At 40.1% G+C, this 15,134-nt stretch overlaps 1 protein-coding gene across 1 annotated transcript in view; it reads left to right on the top strand.

Moving 5' to 3' along the window:
* Positions 1–15,134, top strand: part of LOC122808782 (glycosylated lysosomal membrane protein) — a 429,002-nt gene that overhangs the window by 274,275 nt on the left and 139,593 nt on the right. The window contains exon 3 of the mRNA XM_044079816.1: positions 2,038–2,232. Coding sequence (XP_043935751.1) covers positions 2,038–2,232 — 195 coding nt within the window. The remainder of the gene's footprint in view (positions 1–2,037; positions 2,233–15,134) is intronic.

The raw sequence follows: 15,134 nt of genomic DNA, 5'->3' as shown, positions 1-15,134 counted from the left end.
GGTTCCAGCTGGGATTAGGCCTCATTCCACTAGGGCTACTGCCACTTCAACAGCTTTTTGAGGGAGTGGCAACCAAGGATATTTTGGAGGCAGCTACTTGGAGTTCTGTGCATACTTTCTCTAGGCATTATCACCTGCCACTTTACTCTAAGTCCAGGGCTGGTTTTGCCACTGCGGTTTTGCAGGGCATTTTGGCAGCTCCTGCTTCCTTATAGTTAGCCATCCTCCCTTACCTCTGCTTTGGGATTCTACCCAAGTGTCAGGACTGCAGCAATGTGAGATGAAGAACATAGTACAGTTTTGTACCTACCATAAATGTAGATGTTTGAAGATCCACATTGCTGCAGTCCAATTTACCCTCCCTCCTTCCCCTCTGTAGTTGGAGGTGGTTGTGTGGGTTGGGTTGTACATATTGTGTATATTGTATATATATTATACATATAGTTAGTGCAAGGGTGGTTGGTTATTTGTTTGCTGTCTTTTGGTTTTGACCTTTATTTTTAAGGTCTTCTGACATCTGGGGCAAGAAAAGACTGAGGATATGACGTCGGTCATGCGCATTTGTACCCTGACGTCCTGACGTCAGTTAAATGCGCCCTGACCGACGTCAGCCTTATACTTTGATATTCGGGCCGACCGTGGACAGCGGACTACCCAAGTGTCAGGACTGCAGCAATGTGGATCTTCGAACATCTACATTTATGGTAGGTACAAAACTGTACTTTTCCTATATAGCCTTAGTGCCTGAAAGTGGTTTGTTCCTATTTCCAATAAATCCAAAATCATGAACATCACATCAAGAAATTTTTGAAATGATTTAAATTAGCAAGTTCTTCCAAGCAAGTGGAAGTAATTGGAATAGTTCATGTACTTTGAAATCTGTTTTATCTGTGTGGGACAGTATTTGGTTTACTGTTTAGTGTTGTTAAATGTCTGCATCCAATCAAAATTCATGATTAATTCAGCATAGTTTCTGTATTTCTCTTTCTCATCTGGGTGTCGCAGCAAATCCTAGGCAATGGAAAGTAGCACCCTTAGTTGCCTTTTTTATAATAAAGATTGCATGTTAACTAGGGCATTCCATGATTTCTCATTCTAGTGAAAAAGGGTATACACATAGCATTATTAAAATGCTATTTAGCTGTCTCATCTCAGGAGTTATCCCATGTGTATCATGCACATAGTTTTCATGCTGTTTAAATGATATTGTTAGTTATAATTATGCTCTTAATGTTGCGTTTATTGCCATAACTAGGTTTATGATTTTAGTTGATTTTTTCCACAGTATGCTTCCATATTGTGCCAGATGGTTTGGGGAGAGGCTGAAAAGGTCCAGTGGACCAACTCCCTTAGAAGGTTGATAAATGGTGACTACAATTTGTACTTTTTTCTGGAAATGGTCAGAAAAGGATCTCGACTTTATAGTCTTTATTGTAGTTATAGTTTTAACAGTTGATAGCCACTCTTTGCTTGCATGCATCTTGCTGTGTAGGTCTTAGAAGCTGCAGACCTGCAAGTATACCATAGTCCATGAGATAGATTAGATGCCCTATAATAACACTCGTAGTGCAAAATGTGCTAGGCTTACCCTTGGAAGATAAGATAGTATTCTTGCTAGGCTATACTAAAGCTTGATGTATACAACTAAGCACAGAACCAGAAATCTGGGCATAGATTTTTATGGTGTTAGTCTTGGAACAACTTTAAACTTGAGCTGAGATAAGGGGTTAATTATACTAACATATTATGTTTTGATTTGATGAAGTTCTATGTTGAATTGAAGTGAAAATTTAATTGGTCAATTTCCTTGTTTGTTTTTTTTTTTTAGCCTTATCTGTTAAATGCAAGTAATTTGATGCAAGACTGAGGGTTGCAATTTGTCCATCCACTTGGGCCTTTGTAGTAGTTTGTGCATTGTTTTTGGCCTTTCTTCCCAGTAACAAGGAATGTTTATTTGGTGGGTAGCCTCTTTGTTGGACAGGAATTATTTTGGTAAGGCTGTTTGGCCAGCTGTAACACTGCAGAGTTTACTTTCAGGTATTTGAATATGACGACGTCAAAAACACAGCCAATGTCACAATGGCGGACAAAATCTTCCCACCGTATAACCTGGCAGACTTCACTTGGGAAGATGTTAATGCCACTCTTAACCACACAACACTGACAGCAGAGTTCAGTGGCCGTAATGTCTCTGCAGCAGGACTTTTCAAGAATGGATCCATTTCTTTTAAGGTAAGATAAATTGTTTGCTTAGCCACACCAATTGTTGCAACTCCTTCACTTTTTTTCATTTTTTTTCTTCAGTGAGTGCGGCTTTTTCCCTTCAGTAGCTGTGTACACCATTGCCTTTTTATTTTTGAATTATGGTAAGTACTTCCATGTTTCTTTTTCCCTTGCTGTAAATCCCTTCTGCAGCTTTATTTTCCCTTAAGAAATGTTATGCCACTGTGGGCACTGCCTTCTTTTGTCTTGGTCATCTTCCTTTTTGACTTTCTAATCTTTTGCTCTTTTCTGAAGCTTTGGAAGTTAAGACATTCATTTCAACAGTGTCTCAGGCTAAGGGCTTGGGATTCATGGCAATTATTTTAGCATAACAGTAAACTGAACAAGGACTTCCAAGATGGTGCACACTGATAAACAGCTTAATTTCAACTCTCCCAGTGTGAAAACAAACTGCGCAAAAGGAGCGCCATTGAAACTGGTAATTGGATAAAATTTAGTTGCTGTCTAATAAATCCACTGTCTGGAAGCCAGCAAAGAAGAAATTTGGAGAACCTGAGAGAATCCGCCAGAAAAAGTGAAGAGAAAACATTGGGAAGGATCCTGCAGCTGTTCAGCAAAAAGCAATTCAAACCAGCTTTGGGTCAATAGATGGTTTCTAGTAATTTTACAGGTATCAAATGTACTCGAAGTTGATTAAAATAAATGATACCTTTTTTCCCCAAGATGGTTGCACACTGGTCAACAGCTTAACTTCAGCTCTGTTAGTATGAAAAATAAAACTGAAAAACAAGGGCCAGGGACTCTGTCACTTAGTAAATTTAGTCACTGGCTAGAAAGTACACTGCCTGGATCCCAACAGAAGAAATTGAGTGCCTGAAAGTCGGCTAGACGAGATGAAGAGAAGTCTGATTAAGAAGAATCCTGCAGCTGTTCAGCAGAAAGCAGTTCAAGCTCCAGCTTTGGTGCAAGACATGGCTTCTAGTAATCCAGAGGAAAAAATAAGTCAAATATGTTCAGAGCTGATTAAACTAAACCAAACATCGAAGGAGTAGATCAACTCAAAAAAAAAAAGCTTTAAACATATTCAGATGAACTGATAAAGCTGCAAAAATCAGAGGTTGAAGTGAAAAAGCTGACTATGAGACTGCTCAAGAAGAGATGTTTCAAGAAATGATAGAATTAAAGGACAGAGCAGGTAGGGAAAACTTGAGATTTTCTGCTCTACTAGAGAAACTGGAGGGAACACTGGTATTGATTTTATGAAGGCACAAATGGGCATTTTGGACTTGTTCCACAGTAGGATTTAATTGAAAGGACACATTGTGTGCTCTAAAACTGGCTATAAGAAAGCAGTGTAGACCCATATTAGTAAAGATGCAATCATACCATCAGGAAGAGCTTATCTGGACAAAACTGTCAGAAGGGAAAAATTATTAAAAATTGGAGACAAGAGTTTCTGGAAAATTGCTATTTGCTGTACACCTAGCAAAAGCAAATTTATTGTAGTAATCTGGGAATGTCAACAGGCAGATGTGAAATTCACTGCTTTAAGTTATGCATGCTTGTATTGAATACATTAAGTTTTATTTAAAGGTAGCCATTGTACTTTTTTCTTGGGGCTAAAAGTTCATTTTCTGAAAGCATGCAAGTGGTTTCTCTCTCTCTCTCTCTCTATATATATATATATATATATATATATACATCTGGGAAGGGAGTAAAGAGAAGAAAAGAACAGGCAGCATCCTGTGTAAGAGGGAATACAGGCTCCAGCATGCACAGGTAACCTTAAGTTTTAGTTTATGCCTGTGGGTGCTTCTATTGATTTGGATCAGTTGTCCGTATCTAGAGGGTTACATCTCATTTGTTAAAAGTGCACATATTTTGTGTGTTCCAAGTTAATAAGGGATGATGGGGGGTGTTCTGAAATTTTACTTTTTTTTTGTTTGAAGTTTTCATTAAAGCAAAAAGTCTCTAGAAATGTGCACTAGGTTTCAATGGAGACGAGAAAAAACTGTGTAAAAGAATAGTCTGCTAAACATTAATGTGAGCATGCAAGACAAAAGTTGGAAATACACATTCAAAAAATTTTAATAAGTGTGATAAGTAGTAGTAGCAGTGAATTTTTATCATGACTATTTTATCCATACTATCTTGGAATGTAAATATCCTTACAGGTCTAGACAAAAAGGAAAGTATTGAATTCCATTAAGAAACACACAGTGCAATAGTGTTGCAGGAGAGACATTTGAAACAAAATGAGTATGTAAATTTCACAAAGGATTTCAGATAGATATTCAGTAGAATATCCGGGACAAAGTAAAAGGGGAATAACTACTGACTGCTAGAGGAGATACATTAGTGATGAAAGGGGAGAAAGACTAATGGTAGATTTGTGGTAGTAAAGTGCTTTTGGCAAGGAAGGAGCATTTATGCTGGCATGTATTTCACCAAAAACTGATGTTTATTGAGCTTAAAAGCTTTCAGCAGGGAATATTGCTTATTGGTGGGGACTCAAACTTGATTTGCAATAGTGAAGATGTATCGAGGGAGTGGAGGGGAAAATGCAACTAAGGGTAGATTTCTGAAGAAAAGTCTGAAATTATGTTGATATGAAAGATGTGAATTCGGTAGTAGGAACTATATTATTTCCTAAGGTGCAATAACTGAGCTAGATAGGATAGAAATTCTAGTTCAAGGGTTCATGTGCATTTAATTGAGTGCTTTGACACATCCAATAACTACTTCAGATCATGCACCCATAAAAAAACAAAATAAAAAAAGAATGCCGTAAAAATGAGCCACTGGCACTTAATCCCACTCACTAGCTAGGTGAGAAAATGAAACCAGAGTTTAAAAATAGTGTATAAATAGAGAAAAGCTATGGTTAAGAAATCGTAGGAATTGTTTAGAGGGACTGACAAAGGTTAATGTATTGCAGAATAAGAGGACTCTGTCCAAACAAGAGGAACTAGTTAGTGCAGTATGGTAAAGAGAAAATAAGGGAGTGTTTGGATAATATACAAGAGTTTAGAAAGATTGCTGTTAAACTGTTTTGATAACCCCAGAGTACAAAAACTTTGTAGCATCACTTTAGGCAACAAAAAATAGAAAGGATTATCACCAAACTTAGGGAGTCTGTGACCAGCAAAACTATAAATCCTATAGAGGCATTTAGAGATTTCAAAAACTTTATGAAAATGTCTAAAGCAGAGGAATGTGGAAATCAAAAAAGAGCACAGAAGGAAATGTTTGTTGAAGACATGCCAAGATTAGAGTAAGATGAAGTTCAACAACTGAGTTAAATTTAGGGGGAGATGAGATAAAAACTATGCTTAATCTATAGGGGCGTCCCCAGGAACTGACTATTCCTGTGGATGTTTGGAAGTTAGGAGAGAAAAAAGTGTAACTGGAAGATTTTGGTTAATAGTATTTTAAAAGAAAGGAAAGTGCCAGCATCCTGGAAGAAAGCTGTGGTGGCCATATTAACCAAAGAGGGTAAAACCCCATCGGACCCAGCCTCCATGTAGACCCTTTTCAATTTAAAACCATGATTTTAAAGTAATCCAAAATATAAGAGACAGATTCACATAGAGCAAATGTTCCCAGTAAACAGCTATAAATAATGAAAGAAAACGATTCACAGTCCATATGTATCTTTATTCCGTGCACATACAACTGTTGTATGTGCACGGAATAAAGATACCTTTTAAACAGAGTATATGGACTGTGTTTGAAATCGTTTAAGTATCCTGAGAGTTTATGCAATCTTGGACAGAATTGCTCGAGCCTTTCTCTGCTTTGTTCCTGGTGATTTTCTTTGTCATTATGATTTTAAAGTGTTTGCTATTCTTTTTGTTGGTATGGGCAAAAGTGTTGCCAGAATTGATAGATGTAGATCAGTGTGGTTTTGTGGAGGGGAGGCAAGCATATGACATAACTGGGATAAGGGAAGCAGAATGCAAGAACATACTGATGCTCACTGCTGTTGGTGAGTCTTGATACAGAGAAAGCATTCAACAGAGTAAGCTGGGATTTTGAATAGGGCAGTGGAACCTTTTGGATTCCCTTTTTTGTAATAAGGTTAATTAGAAGGATATATGAAGGATGGGAGTCAAAAGTGTGAGGGTTTCTGTCTGATAAGTTGTCTGAATAGAGGAACCAGTTAGGGAAGTCACCCTCCCCTTTATTTGCTTTATATTTGGAACCACTGCCAAAGAAAATATAGGGCCTGGAAATTCAAGCATAAAACTGGCACGGTAATAAAGATATTTGACTTTATTTGCATATATTATATTGTAATTGATAAATACAGAAAAGGATATTGCAGTGTTGTCGTTTTTTAGGATATAAAATTATTAAAGATTAAACAAAGGCTATAGCTATACATTATACCCACTCATGACTTGGTTCAGCAGTACCCATATTTTTGTCAACATTATATAAGATGAAGTGTTTAGGACTATGGACTAAAAATGTTTGTTATGGCAGCTAAGGATTTCTGGAAGAGATTAAACAAAAGATTGTACAAAAACTGAGAAACTGGAAGCTCTCTATGGATAGATAGTAAGATGCAGGCAGTGAAAAGTAATCCCTTTAGTTTTATGCACAGGTCATGCATATCAATCAGAGGAAAGGTTGCAGACAACAGAAGGAATTTAGGAGGGAAAGAGGGTAAGGTTAAGTGGGATATGTTGATCCTCCCAATAGAACAGTGGTTTAGGATTGCCTGATTTTGAAGTAATATTTTACAGCTACACATTTAAGCTCATATACGTAGCATGCAGAAGGTTCTAATTCAAAATGGAAAGGGATGATGAAGCGGGGAGAATGTAGATTAAAAATGAAAGTCTGCTTTTGGATTCTTAAGAATAACTACCATACAGTTGCAGAAAGTATTCTAATAACTTAGCCAAGATATGTATGGAAAAAGGAGATTTTGCCAGTGGGGATGACTGCTAGTAAGGGGTACAGAAAAAAAAGCAAGAAGGGGTTGGTATTTACTGAAAACTGGTAAGGAACCAAGGTATTGGGAGCAAATAACTAGAGGGAAAGGTAATGGCGTGGGATGAGGCCAAGAAGTTTGGTCTGCAGGATAGAGGGCCTTCCCTCTGAGAGATTGCTATCGGAATATAGGCAAAGAGGGATAGGAAGGCCTACGTGAAAGACTTGCTCTAGTAATTTCTAGTCAAATCTAGAACAGAAGATGCTATTAAAGGGGTTAATTATTATGGTGTATAAAGTAGTACATTATAATTTGAAGACTGTCAGAGGAGGATCATAACCCTAGCCTGTGACATTAACAGGACATGACTGAGAGAGAGATAAGTTTCCCAGAGACTGCTACTCCATTGGAACAAACTCCCAGGTCACATAAGAGCTCCTCAATGACCTTTTCTAAGTGTAACTTAGAAAACTCGATGGGAGAACATAAATTTACCCTGGGGGGTGTCACCATTGTCCCTATTGGATAAGAGCAGCCAGTGATTATTATAGACTCCTGCTACAAATCCTGACCATATAACTTGGTCATTAAGGGAACAAGGGTATAACATGGCTAGGCTTATAAAGGCCCTAGGGCCAATAGCCTAGTAACCTCCTATGAACCTAAGAAAAGCTTGGGAAGAAACTAGAAAAGCAATTTGCAAGGGAACAATGGAAGGATACATGTATGACTCACAAATATGTAGCCAAGTCCAGAAGGTTTAGGATTTTTGCTTGACTGTGTTTGCACAGGTATTGTTATAACCCAGGCAGACTTCAAAGAATTTTACCTTTGGTAGATTATAACTATTGGAGGTATGATGGCAAAGAAGTAAATGGGGCATGTTTTTTGAGAGTGCAACAAGGTGGCAGATTTAAAAAAAAAATACCCTCCAAAGTGCTCTGTCAGAAATATTGGATGAGCAAATGGGTATAACTAAAGAATTTTTTTGAGCTGGGATAAGGATCTGAATTGACTAGAAATAGTAAGGTCTTGTTTTATTTTTGGCTGCCAAAAATTACTAGAAAATGAAATCAAAGTCTGAACCAGCCCCATTTGAAGAAATGGCATTTATAGGGATGATGCATGCAAAATGATTTATCAGGAGGTGTAGGGAGGGCAATATTTGTGTGATTTATGTAGTATTGGACTGAAAGGCAGAGAGCATGTAATGTGTGTAAATTGGAAAAGTTAATATGGTATGTTTTCTAGCAATACAGGTGTGCCTATGACTTGAGTGATTTTTAATAAGGGTGTTTTTATGTATACTATGTGTACTATGTATGTAAAATATATAAAGTGTGTGTATATGTGTGTGTGTGTGTGTGTATATATATATATATATATATATATATATATATATATAAAATATAAATTATAAATAAAATTGAATATAAATAAAAACAGTAAGCTGAACAGTATCATTGAGTACCAGTTATAGTGAAATTCAAATGACGAAGTACAACTCTCTTATAACTTATTCAACTTCACTGCCAAGCAGAGTTCCTCAGAACAATAAAAGCTTTAGAATTGTACTGACATTACCATGATCTTGGCTACAGTGTGGTAGAAGAGTTTCCAGAATAGAGTTCATGATAAAATTGCAGTAACGTACATCCTGTTTTAGGGACTCTGCTGTTTGAATACTGAGTGGCTATGATATTTTTTCCCGTTATAGGTGAATGTTTGTTTCCTTTCATCTTTACCAACATTTATTAAAAATAAGATTTTTCATTAGAATGCAGTGAGATCTGAGTGCAGTGTTAAAATGGTGATCACCAAAATATTAATACCAAGGTTTTCAAGTGGGATATTGTATTGTACTCCCATGTTTTGGTCAGATTTTCATTCAGACTAGGCAGTGTGGGTTTAGTTTGATTTTAGTTGCATTTCTTTAGTTCTTTATGGTAATGCCTGGCAACATTATGAATGAACTGTCCATGAGATGTTCCTTTTGGTTGGTTGGTGGGGCTGCTACACTGTTAATTGTATTTGATCCCAGAACTCAAGTCTGACTGCCAACTAGATTTGGGACAGACTGGGCACTGCAGGAAGAGACTTAAATGCACCCCTTTTTTGATGAGGCAGCAAGTCCACCGGTATTCTGTTGCATGAGAGAAATCTGTAATTGCAATGGGTTACCAAGCAGCATTTTTAACAAAACAGTTGCCAACATAGTTTATACAATACTCAAAGAAGCCTTAGCAGTTCTGTCTTCCCAGACTGCATGGCACTTCATGCATAGCAGGACATTGAAATGGGGTGATGAATGTTTCCCAAGCTGCACAAATTGGTGCATTATTTATTTTCCTTGTTCATTGTTTTGAGATTTGGCTGTATTTAATGTCTTAGGACTGGGGCAGCAGATCCCTTTTGTAAGTATTTGGTACCAAAATTGGGGGGGGGGGATTACAGATCACAAGCTGACATTCCTGTGTTACTCCACATCTTGAATAAGCAACATTTCCATTCATTTTGAGACAAGTGTGCTGGCAACTTAGATTATATATTTAAAGACTGAGAAATGTTTCTGCAAAGTCAGAACATTGATCAAAACTTGTAACAGATGAGGTAAAATATCAGGGTACAGTTTTGATTTACTTTTTACTTCCTAACTATGGCAAAACTATTTCAGTACATGCTAACATACATCTTTACCACCCATACTTTGACTAATTTATGCACTGAATAATAATTCATGTAGTGCTACTAATGCCAGTGCAGTACCTCTACATAAACTAATTCCACCAAGCTCTTAAATTACGTACTGTGAACTCTGCTTCTCTTATCTAGAACCTTCTAATTGCTTAGTGTTCTCTAGAATCTGTACAACTCTTATGTATAACCTTCCCCCAACCCACTCCCTTTCTCCACTATATACCACTTTTTACCTCTCCCACCTCACCTTCTCTCTGTCCTCTCCTCATATTTCTAACTTCCAAAAAAGCTTGTATTTATTTGTACGTAAATGTTTTACTTGTTTTTTTCATCTGAAATGCCTGTACTTTTAATATGTTTAGACTACATGAATCTCACTTTTGTAAATCATTACCTAGGATTAGAAATGTTATGACCTTTTTTTAACAAATTGTTTTTTTTTTTTTTTTTTTAACAAATTGTATTTTTCACTGTTCTACTACTTTATTTACTTTTAAAACAATTGTAAAATTGTCTATATCCTGTGGCGCTTTTCTCCTCGGGCCTCTACTGAAAACAGGCTCTTCCAGGCCCAGTGGACTATCCCAGTCATCAAACTATAATAAATAACATATTGTTGCATCATAATTAGAGGGCGGGAGGGGGCCTTCCCCCTCCCACCAAAAACTATGCTGTCTGTATTTAAAGTTTTGCATGCATGCGTAGGGGAAGCATGATGGCATGCATAATGTCGATTAATTTGTTTCGACATTGTGCACGTCGACAAAAATGGTATTTGATCAATTTAAATAGATCTATATTAATAAATTCAAATAAATAATCCAGTCTCAAAAAACATTATTTCCTGATTCCTGGCCAGATAGCAGGCATCTGTGCTGCAAGGATCCTACATATGTCATGTGCCATGGAGGGTTGTAGGTGGATTGAACTATCCTTGTATACACCACAGTTTTCTTTACTCTGTCCAGATCTTCTCTCCATTCAGGGTGCCAACAGTCTGTTTTGCTAGTGCCACTGGAAAGCAATTTTGCTGCACAGAGAGCTTCTATTGTTGGCCATTTCTTTCTCTTCATCAAGTCTTAAGGTATCTTCGTGGGTTCTTGAATATATCCAGTTGAATTGAGTTTGTGTCCCTGAAATTTGTGAACAAGTGAACTTATGGTAGACAATAAATGCAGTTGTCCTAGTCAAATAGCACCACTGTACCCAGGATGCTATTTCTTTAGGGACACTCCATAATACCAAAGGCTGTACATGTTTAGACTGTAATATTTAAAGGCTGTCAGTTTGTATTTGACTGAAAATGACACTCTAGAGAGGAAAACACAAGAAAAAGTATCCGTTCAAGTCTGGGGCATCAGGAAAGATAAAGGAAAAGTTGTAATATCTTTAGGGAGGAGTCAAAAGTACTCCTGAAAGGAGCTGGAACTTTCAGATTGTGGTAAGAGCTGTAATATTTTTTAATGGAGGAAAGTACATTTTGTGTGGTAGTTTCCCCATGACAGGGACATGCATTTCTCTGTTCAAGTGCCTAAAAACCTTCACCAAAGATGTTCAAGCAAATAAGTCATCTTCATCTGCACCTACCTCGCACACATTACAGCTGTTATTTCCCTACACTATAATTTGTAGAGTGCACAATTGTAGTAAAGCCTTGTGCCATTTCAGCATTAGAGGCTGCCATTGCGGTTCAACCAAGTACCAGCTATCATGTGCCTTTACTAACTTTGATTTAGTGCACAGGTCTTTGGTTAAGATTATCCGTTCAGAGCAGCAGGGACTTGCAACACTGGCTTTACAAGGCCAAGCACATTTGCCTTTATGCTTGCTGCAGTTACCTTGAAGTACAAAGAAAGATAAGTAAATATAACAGGAACCCTTCACTGTTTTATGAGATAAAGAATTTTTTCAGCCCAGATCAGCACCCCTCAAGTGTGGTGATTCTGACTATGGCAACATCACAGTATATTTCATCTGAAGTAGTTAACTTCATTTGATCAGCAACCTGTGGGTGTCTGATCTGACACTGATCCGAGCCAGCAGCATACCAAGCAAAAAGATCAGAGCTCCAAGCTCCTCCCCCTTACCCATACTACACTGCAACCTCCTTCTAATCCTCAGATCTCATTTGCCGTGGCTTTGCCAAGCACACGGGATTCATCGAGCTCCAGGCAAGTGTAGCAATGTTTTACTACCAACTTTTTTTTTTTAGTCTAGTTTTTTGTGTGTGTATATTAGTTCTTTTATTCGGGTGGCCATTCTCCCTAGCCTTTATCTCCCCCTTCACCTTTGGTAGTTGTCCATCCCTTAGTAGGCCCCTTTTCCCTCCAGGTGTGTGTGTATGTCTAGAGTATGGCCAAAAGTCATAAAGTGACTTTTTCCAAGTGCTCTGAGTGTGGCCATAAGCTGTCGCCAGCAGATGGTCACACTCAGTGCGTGACCTGCTTGGGGGTTCCACCCGATCTGTGCGGCCTTCAACCCCCGAGCCTTACGGGATAGGAGGAACAAGCTGATTCTGGTGGGTTTTCTACCCACGGAGTCAGCTTCTTCTTCTTCCCTCTCTGTAGCGACAGCTGCAGCTGCCCAGCCAGCCAGACCTCTTCCCCTGTCTGGGACTCACCCTCCCACCTTGTCTCAGTGAGAACGAGAGGCCAAGAAGGACAAAAAAGAGAGAGGGGAGAGTGAGAGAGAGAAAAAGAGAGAAAGAAGCCCCAAGCGGCAGGCCGAACTGGACCCCTCGGCCCCTCCCGCTGAAGTTGTCTCTTCTCCCTTGAGAGTTTCCAAGTCTTCCTCCCCATGGCTCCGTTCGCCACGTTTCTTGCCGGAGGAGGGGACCAGACCAGCCTTGTGGTCGTCATCACATTGGCCCTCCCGGCTGGCTTTGGCGGCTTCCTCCAGATCTACCCGCAGCATCTCAGAGGCAGATATGGACCGGATGATGCGTCTATTCTTGCAAACTCAGCTGCAGATGGGAGTGTTGCTGCCCCCCCCCCCTCTGGGGGGAGTTCAGCTCCACTGTTCGCACTGATAGCTCCTTCTCCAATCCACCACCGGATTTCCAAGTCTTCGGATCCGAGGAGCCCCGGAGTCAGGGGGTCGGTGCTGATGGTTATTGCTACCTCTATGCCGGCCATGCCCTCGAGCTTATCAGATCCTGTTTTAGATCCGAGCTCTCGGAGCCTAGAGTTGGGCATCTGATCCAGGGGGGGTGAGTGTGTCTTTGGCTCCTTTGCGGTCGGAGCATACCGTCCTCTTGGGTCCGACCGCTTCGGCACTGATCCCTTCGTTGGATCCGAGGGTCCCGGCTACCTGTCTTAGAGAGGCCGGTTCCCCTTCGGTGTTCATGGTGGAGAGGGTTCTTTCTGGAGGATTGAGACCCCTCACTCTTTCCTCAGGCTCTGCCCCCGCACCCTCGCAGCTCAGTTTGTCCTCCCATCATCCAGTCCCCCCAGGGACAGCCTGTGTCGTTGATGCCCCAACCAGATGTTCGTGTTTCACTGTTGCAGTCATAACTGTAGGGTACTCCTGCCGGCAGGCAGCCCGAGGTCGGCCAGAATATCAAAGTCTGGGTCCGGCGTCGGCTGTATCAGCTAGTACCCTGACATCAGAGCGCATGGGTATAAAGCTGACAGCCGATGCCATCTTCTCCAGTCTTTCTTGCCGTGCGGTGCAAAGCAGTTTGCTAGTTGTTGGTTGGCGTTTTCAAGACAACATGGTTTGATTGTCGTCGGTCCGAAGTTTTCTACTTCTCTTCTCAAAGCTAAGTACCCCGTTGGGGAAACTTTTTTCTTGCTCCTCCGATGTCAGAAAAAGTTAATTTTTGTGTATCGTGTGGAAAACAAATACCTCATAAAGATTTCCACTCTTACTGTCTACCTTGCTTAGGCCCTGACCACAACGTTTCTTGTCGGTTCTGTGCCAAAATTCAAGATGCTTACACTTCAGCTTCTTCCAATGCTCTCACAAGATGCTTGGATGGTAACATTGGATTTAAAAGGGGCTTACTTACACGTCCCCATAAGGCAACATTGCAGAAAGTACCTCAGATTCAAGGCAGGCTCGAGACGCTTCCAATTCTCTGTACTGCCATTTGGCTTATCTACTGCGCCCAGAGTTTTTACCAACTGCCTGGCTCCAGTAGTAGCTTACTGCAGACTTCAGGGGATTCAGATTTACCCCTATCTGTACGACTGCCTAATTCAGGCAGACAGCAAAGACCTTCTACTTCATCATCTGAATTTTGTTCAACGTCTTCTATTACTACTGGGATTCTCAGTGAACACAAAAAAGTCATTTGATTCCTTCTCAATGAATGATCTTCTTGGGAGCTCTTTTGGACACAAGTTTACAGAAGGCCTTTCTCACTCCAGAAAAACAGTTACAGCTGGCTTCAATCTTCAATACCTTGGCAGCATTAACTCAGCTCACTGCAAGGAAATTCCTGCAGGCTCTGGGCTACATGGCCTCTTGCATCCTGTTGATTCCAAATGCGAGGCTTCACATGAGGAAACTTCAATGGTACCTAAAGAGTGTATGGTCTCAACATTGCCACAGTCTGGATACAATGATTCCACTGATTCCCTGCCTCCAGAAGGAATTCCTTTGGTGGTCCAGGGCGTGTGTTTTGAACGAAGGCAAGCCCTTTCGTCTGCCTCAACCTACTCAGATCATAACCACAGACGCCTTGGATTATGCATGGGGAGCTCATTTTCTAGACAAATGCCAACAGGGTTCTTGGACAAACAAACACCTTTTATGGCACATCAACTTGAAAGAAATGTTAGCAGTCCAAAATGCTCTTCTAGCATTCCAGACTCTTTTGAAGCCAGGACCTTTGCTAATTCGAACAGACAATACCACAGTCATGTGGTACATAAACAAGCAAGGGGGCTCTCACTCTTACCCCCTTTGCAGACTTGCCATGACATTATGGGATACGGCCCTAACTTTGAATCTGGATCTTCAGGCACAGTTCATTCCAGGAAAACAAAACCTCTTAGCAGACAGCCTAAGCAGAAACATTTTGGATCCTCACGAATGGATGTTGGACCCCAACTTATTCCGCAAGTTAACTGCAGTTTGGGGCTGTCCTCAGATCTGTTTGCATCTCATCTCAACCATCAGTTGCCTCTCTTTTGCACCAGGTCCTTCCACAACACAGCTTGGAAAGTGGATGCCCTATCCTTCAGCTGGAGGAATCTTTCGGGATATGCCTTCCCTCCTCTTCCGCCTCGGGTATTGCTAAAGATAAAGCTAGACAAACCCAAACTGA

This window comes from Protopterus annectens, chromosome 8.part0 (genome assembly GCF_019279795.1).
Source record: "Protopterus annectens isolate FY-2018-M chromosome 8.part0, PAN1.0, whole genome shotgun sequence".
NCBI classification, from domain to species: Eukaryota; Metazoa; Chordata; order Ceratodontiformes; family Protopteridae; genus Protopterus; species Protopterus annectens.
This window is presented reverse-complemented; position numbering and strand designations above follow the sequence as displayed.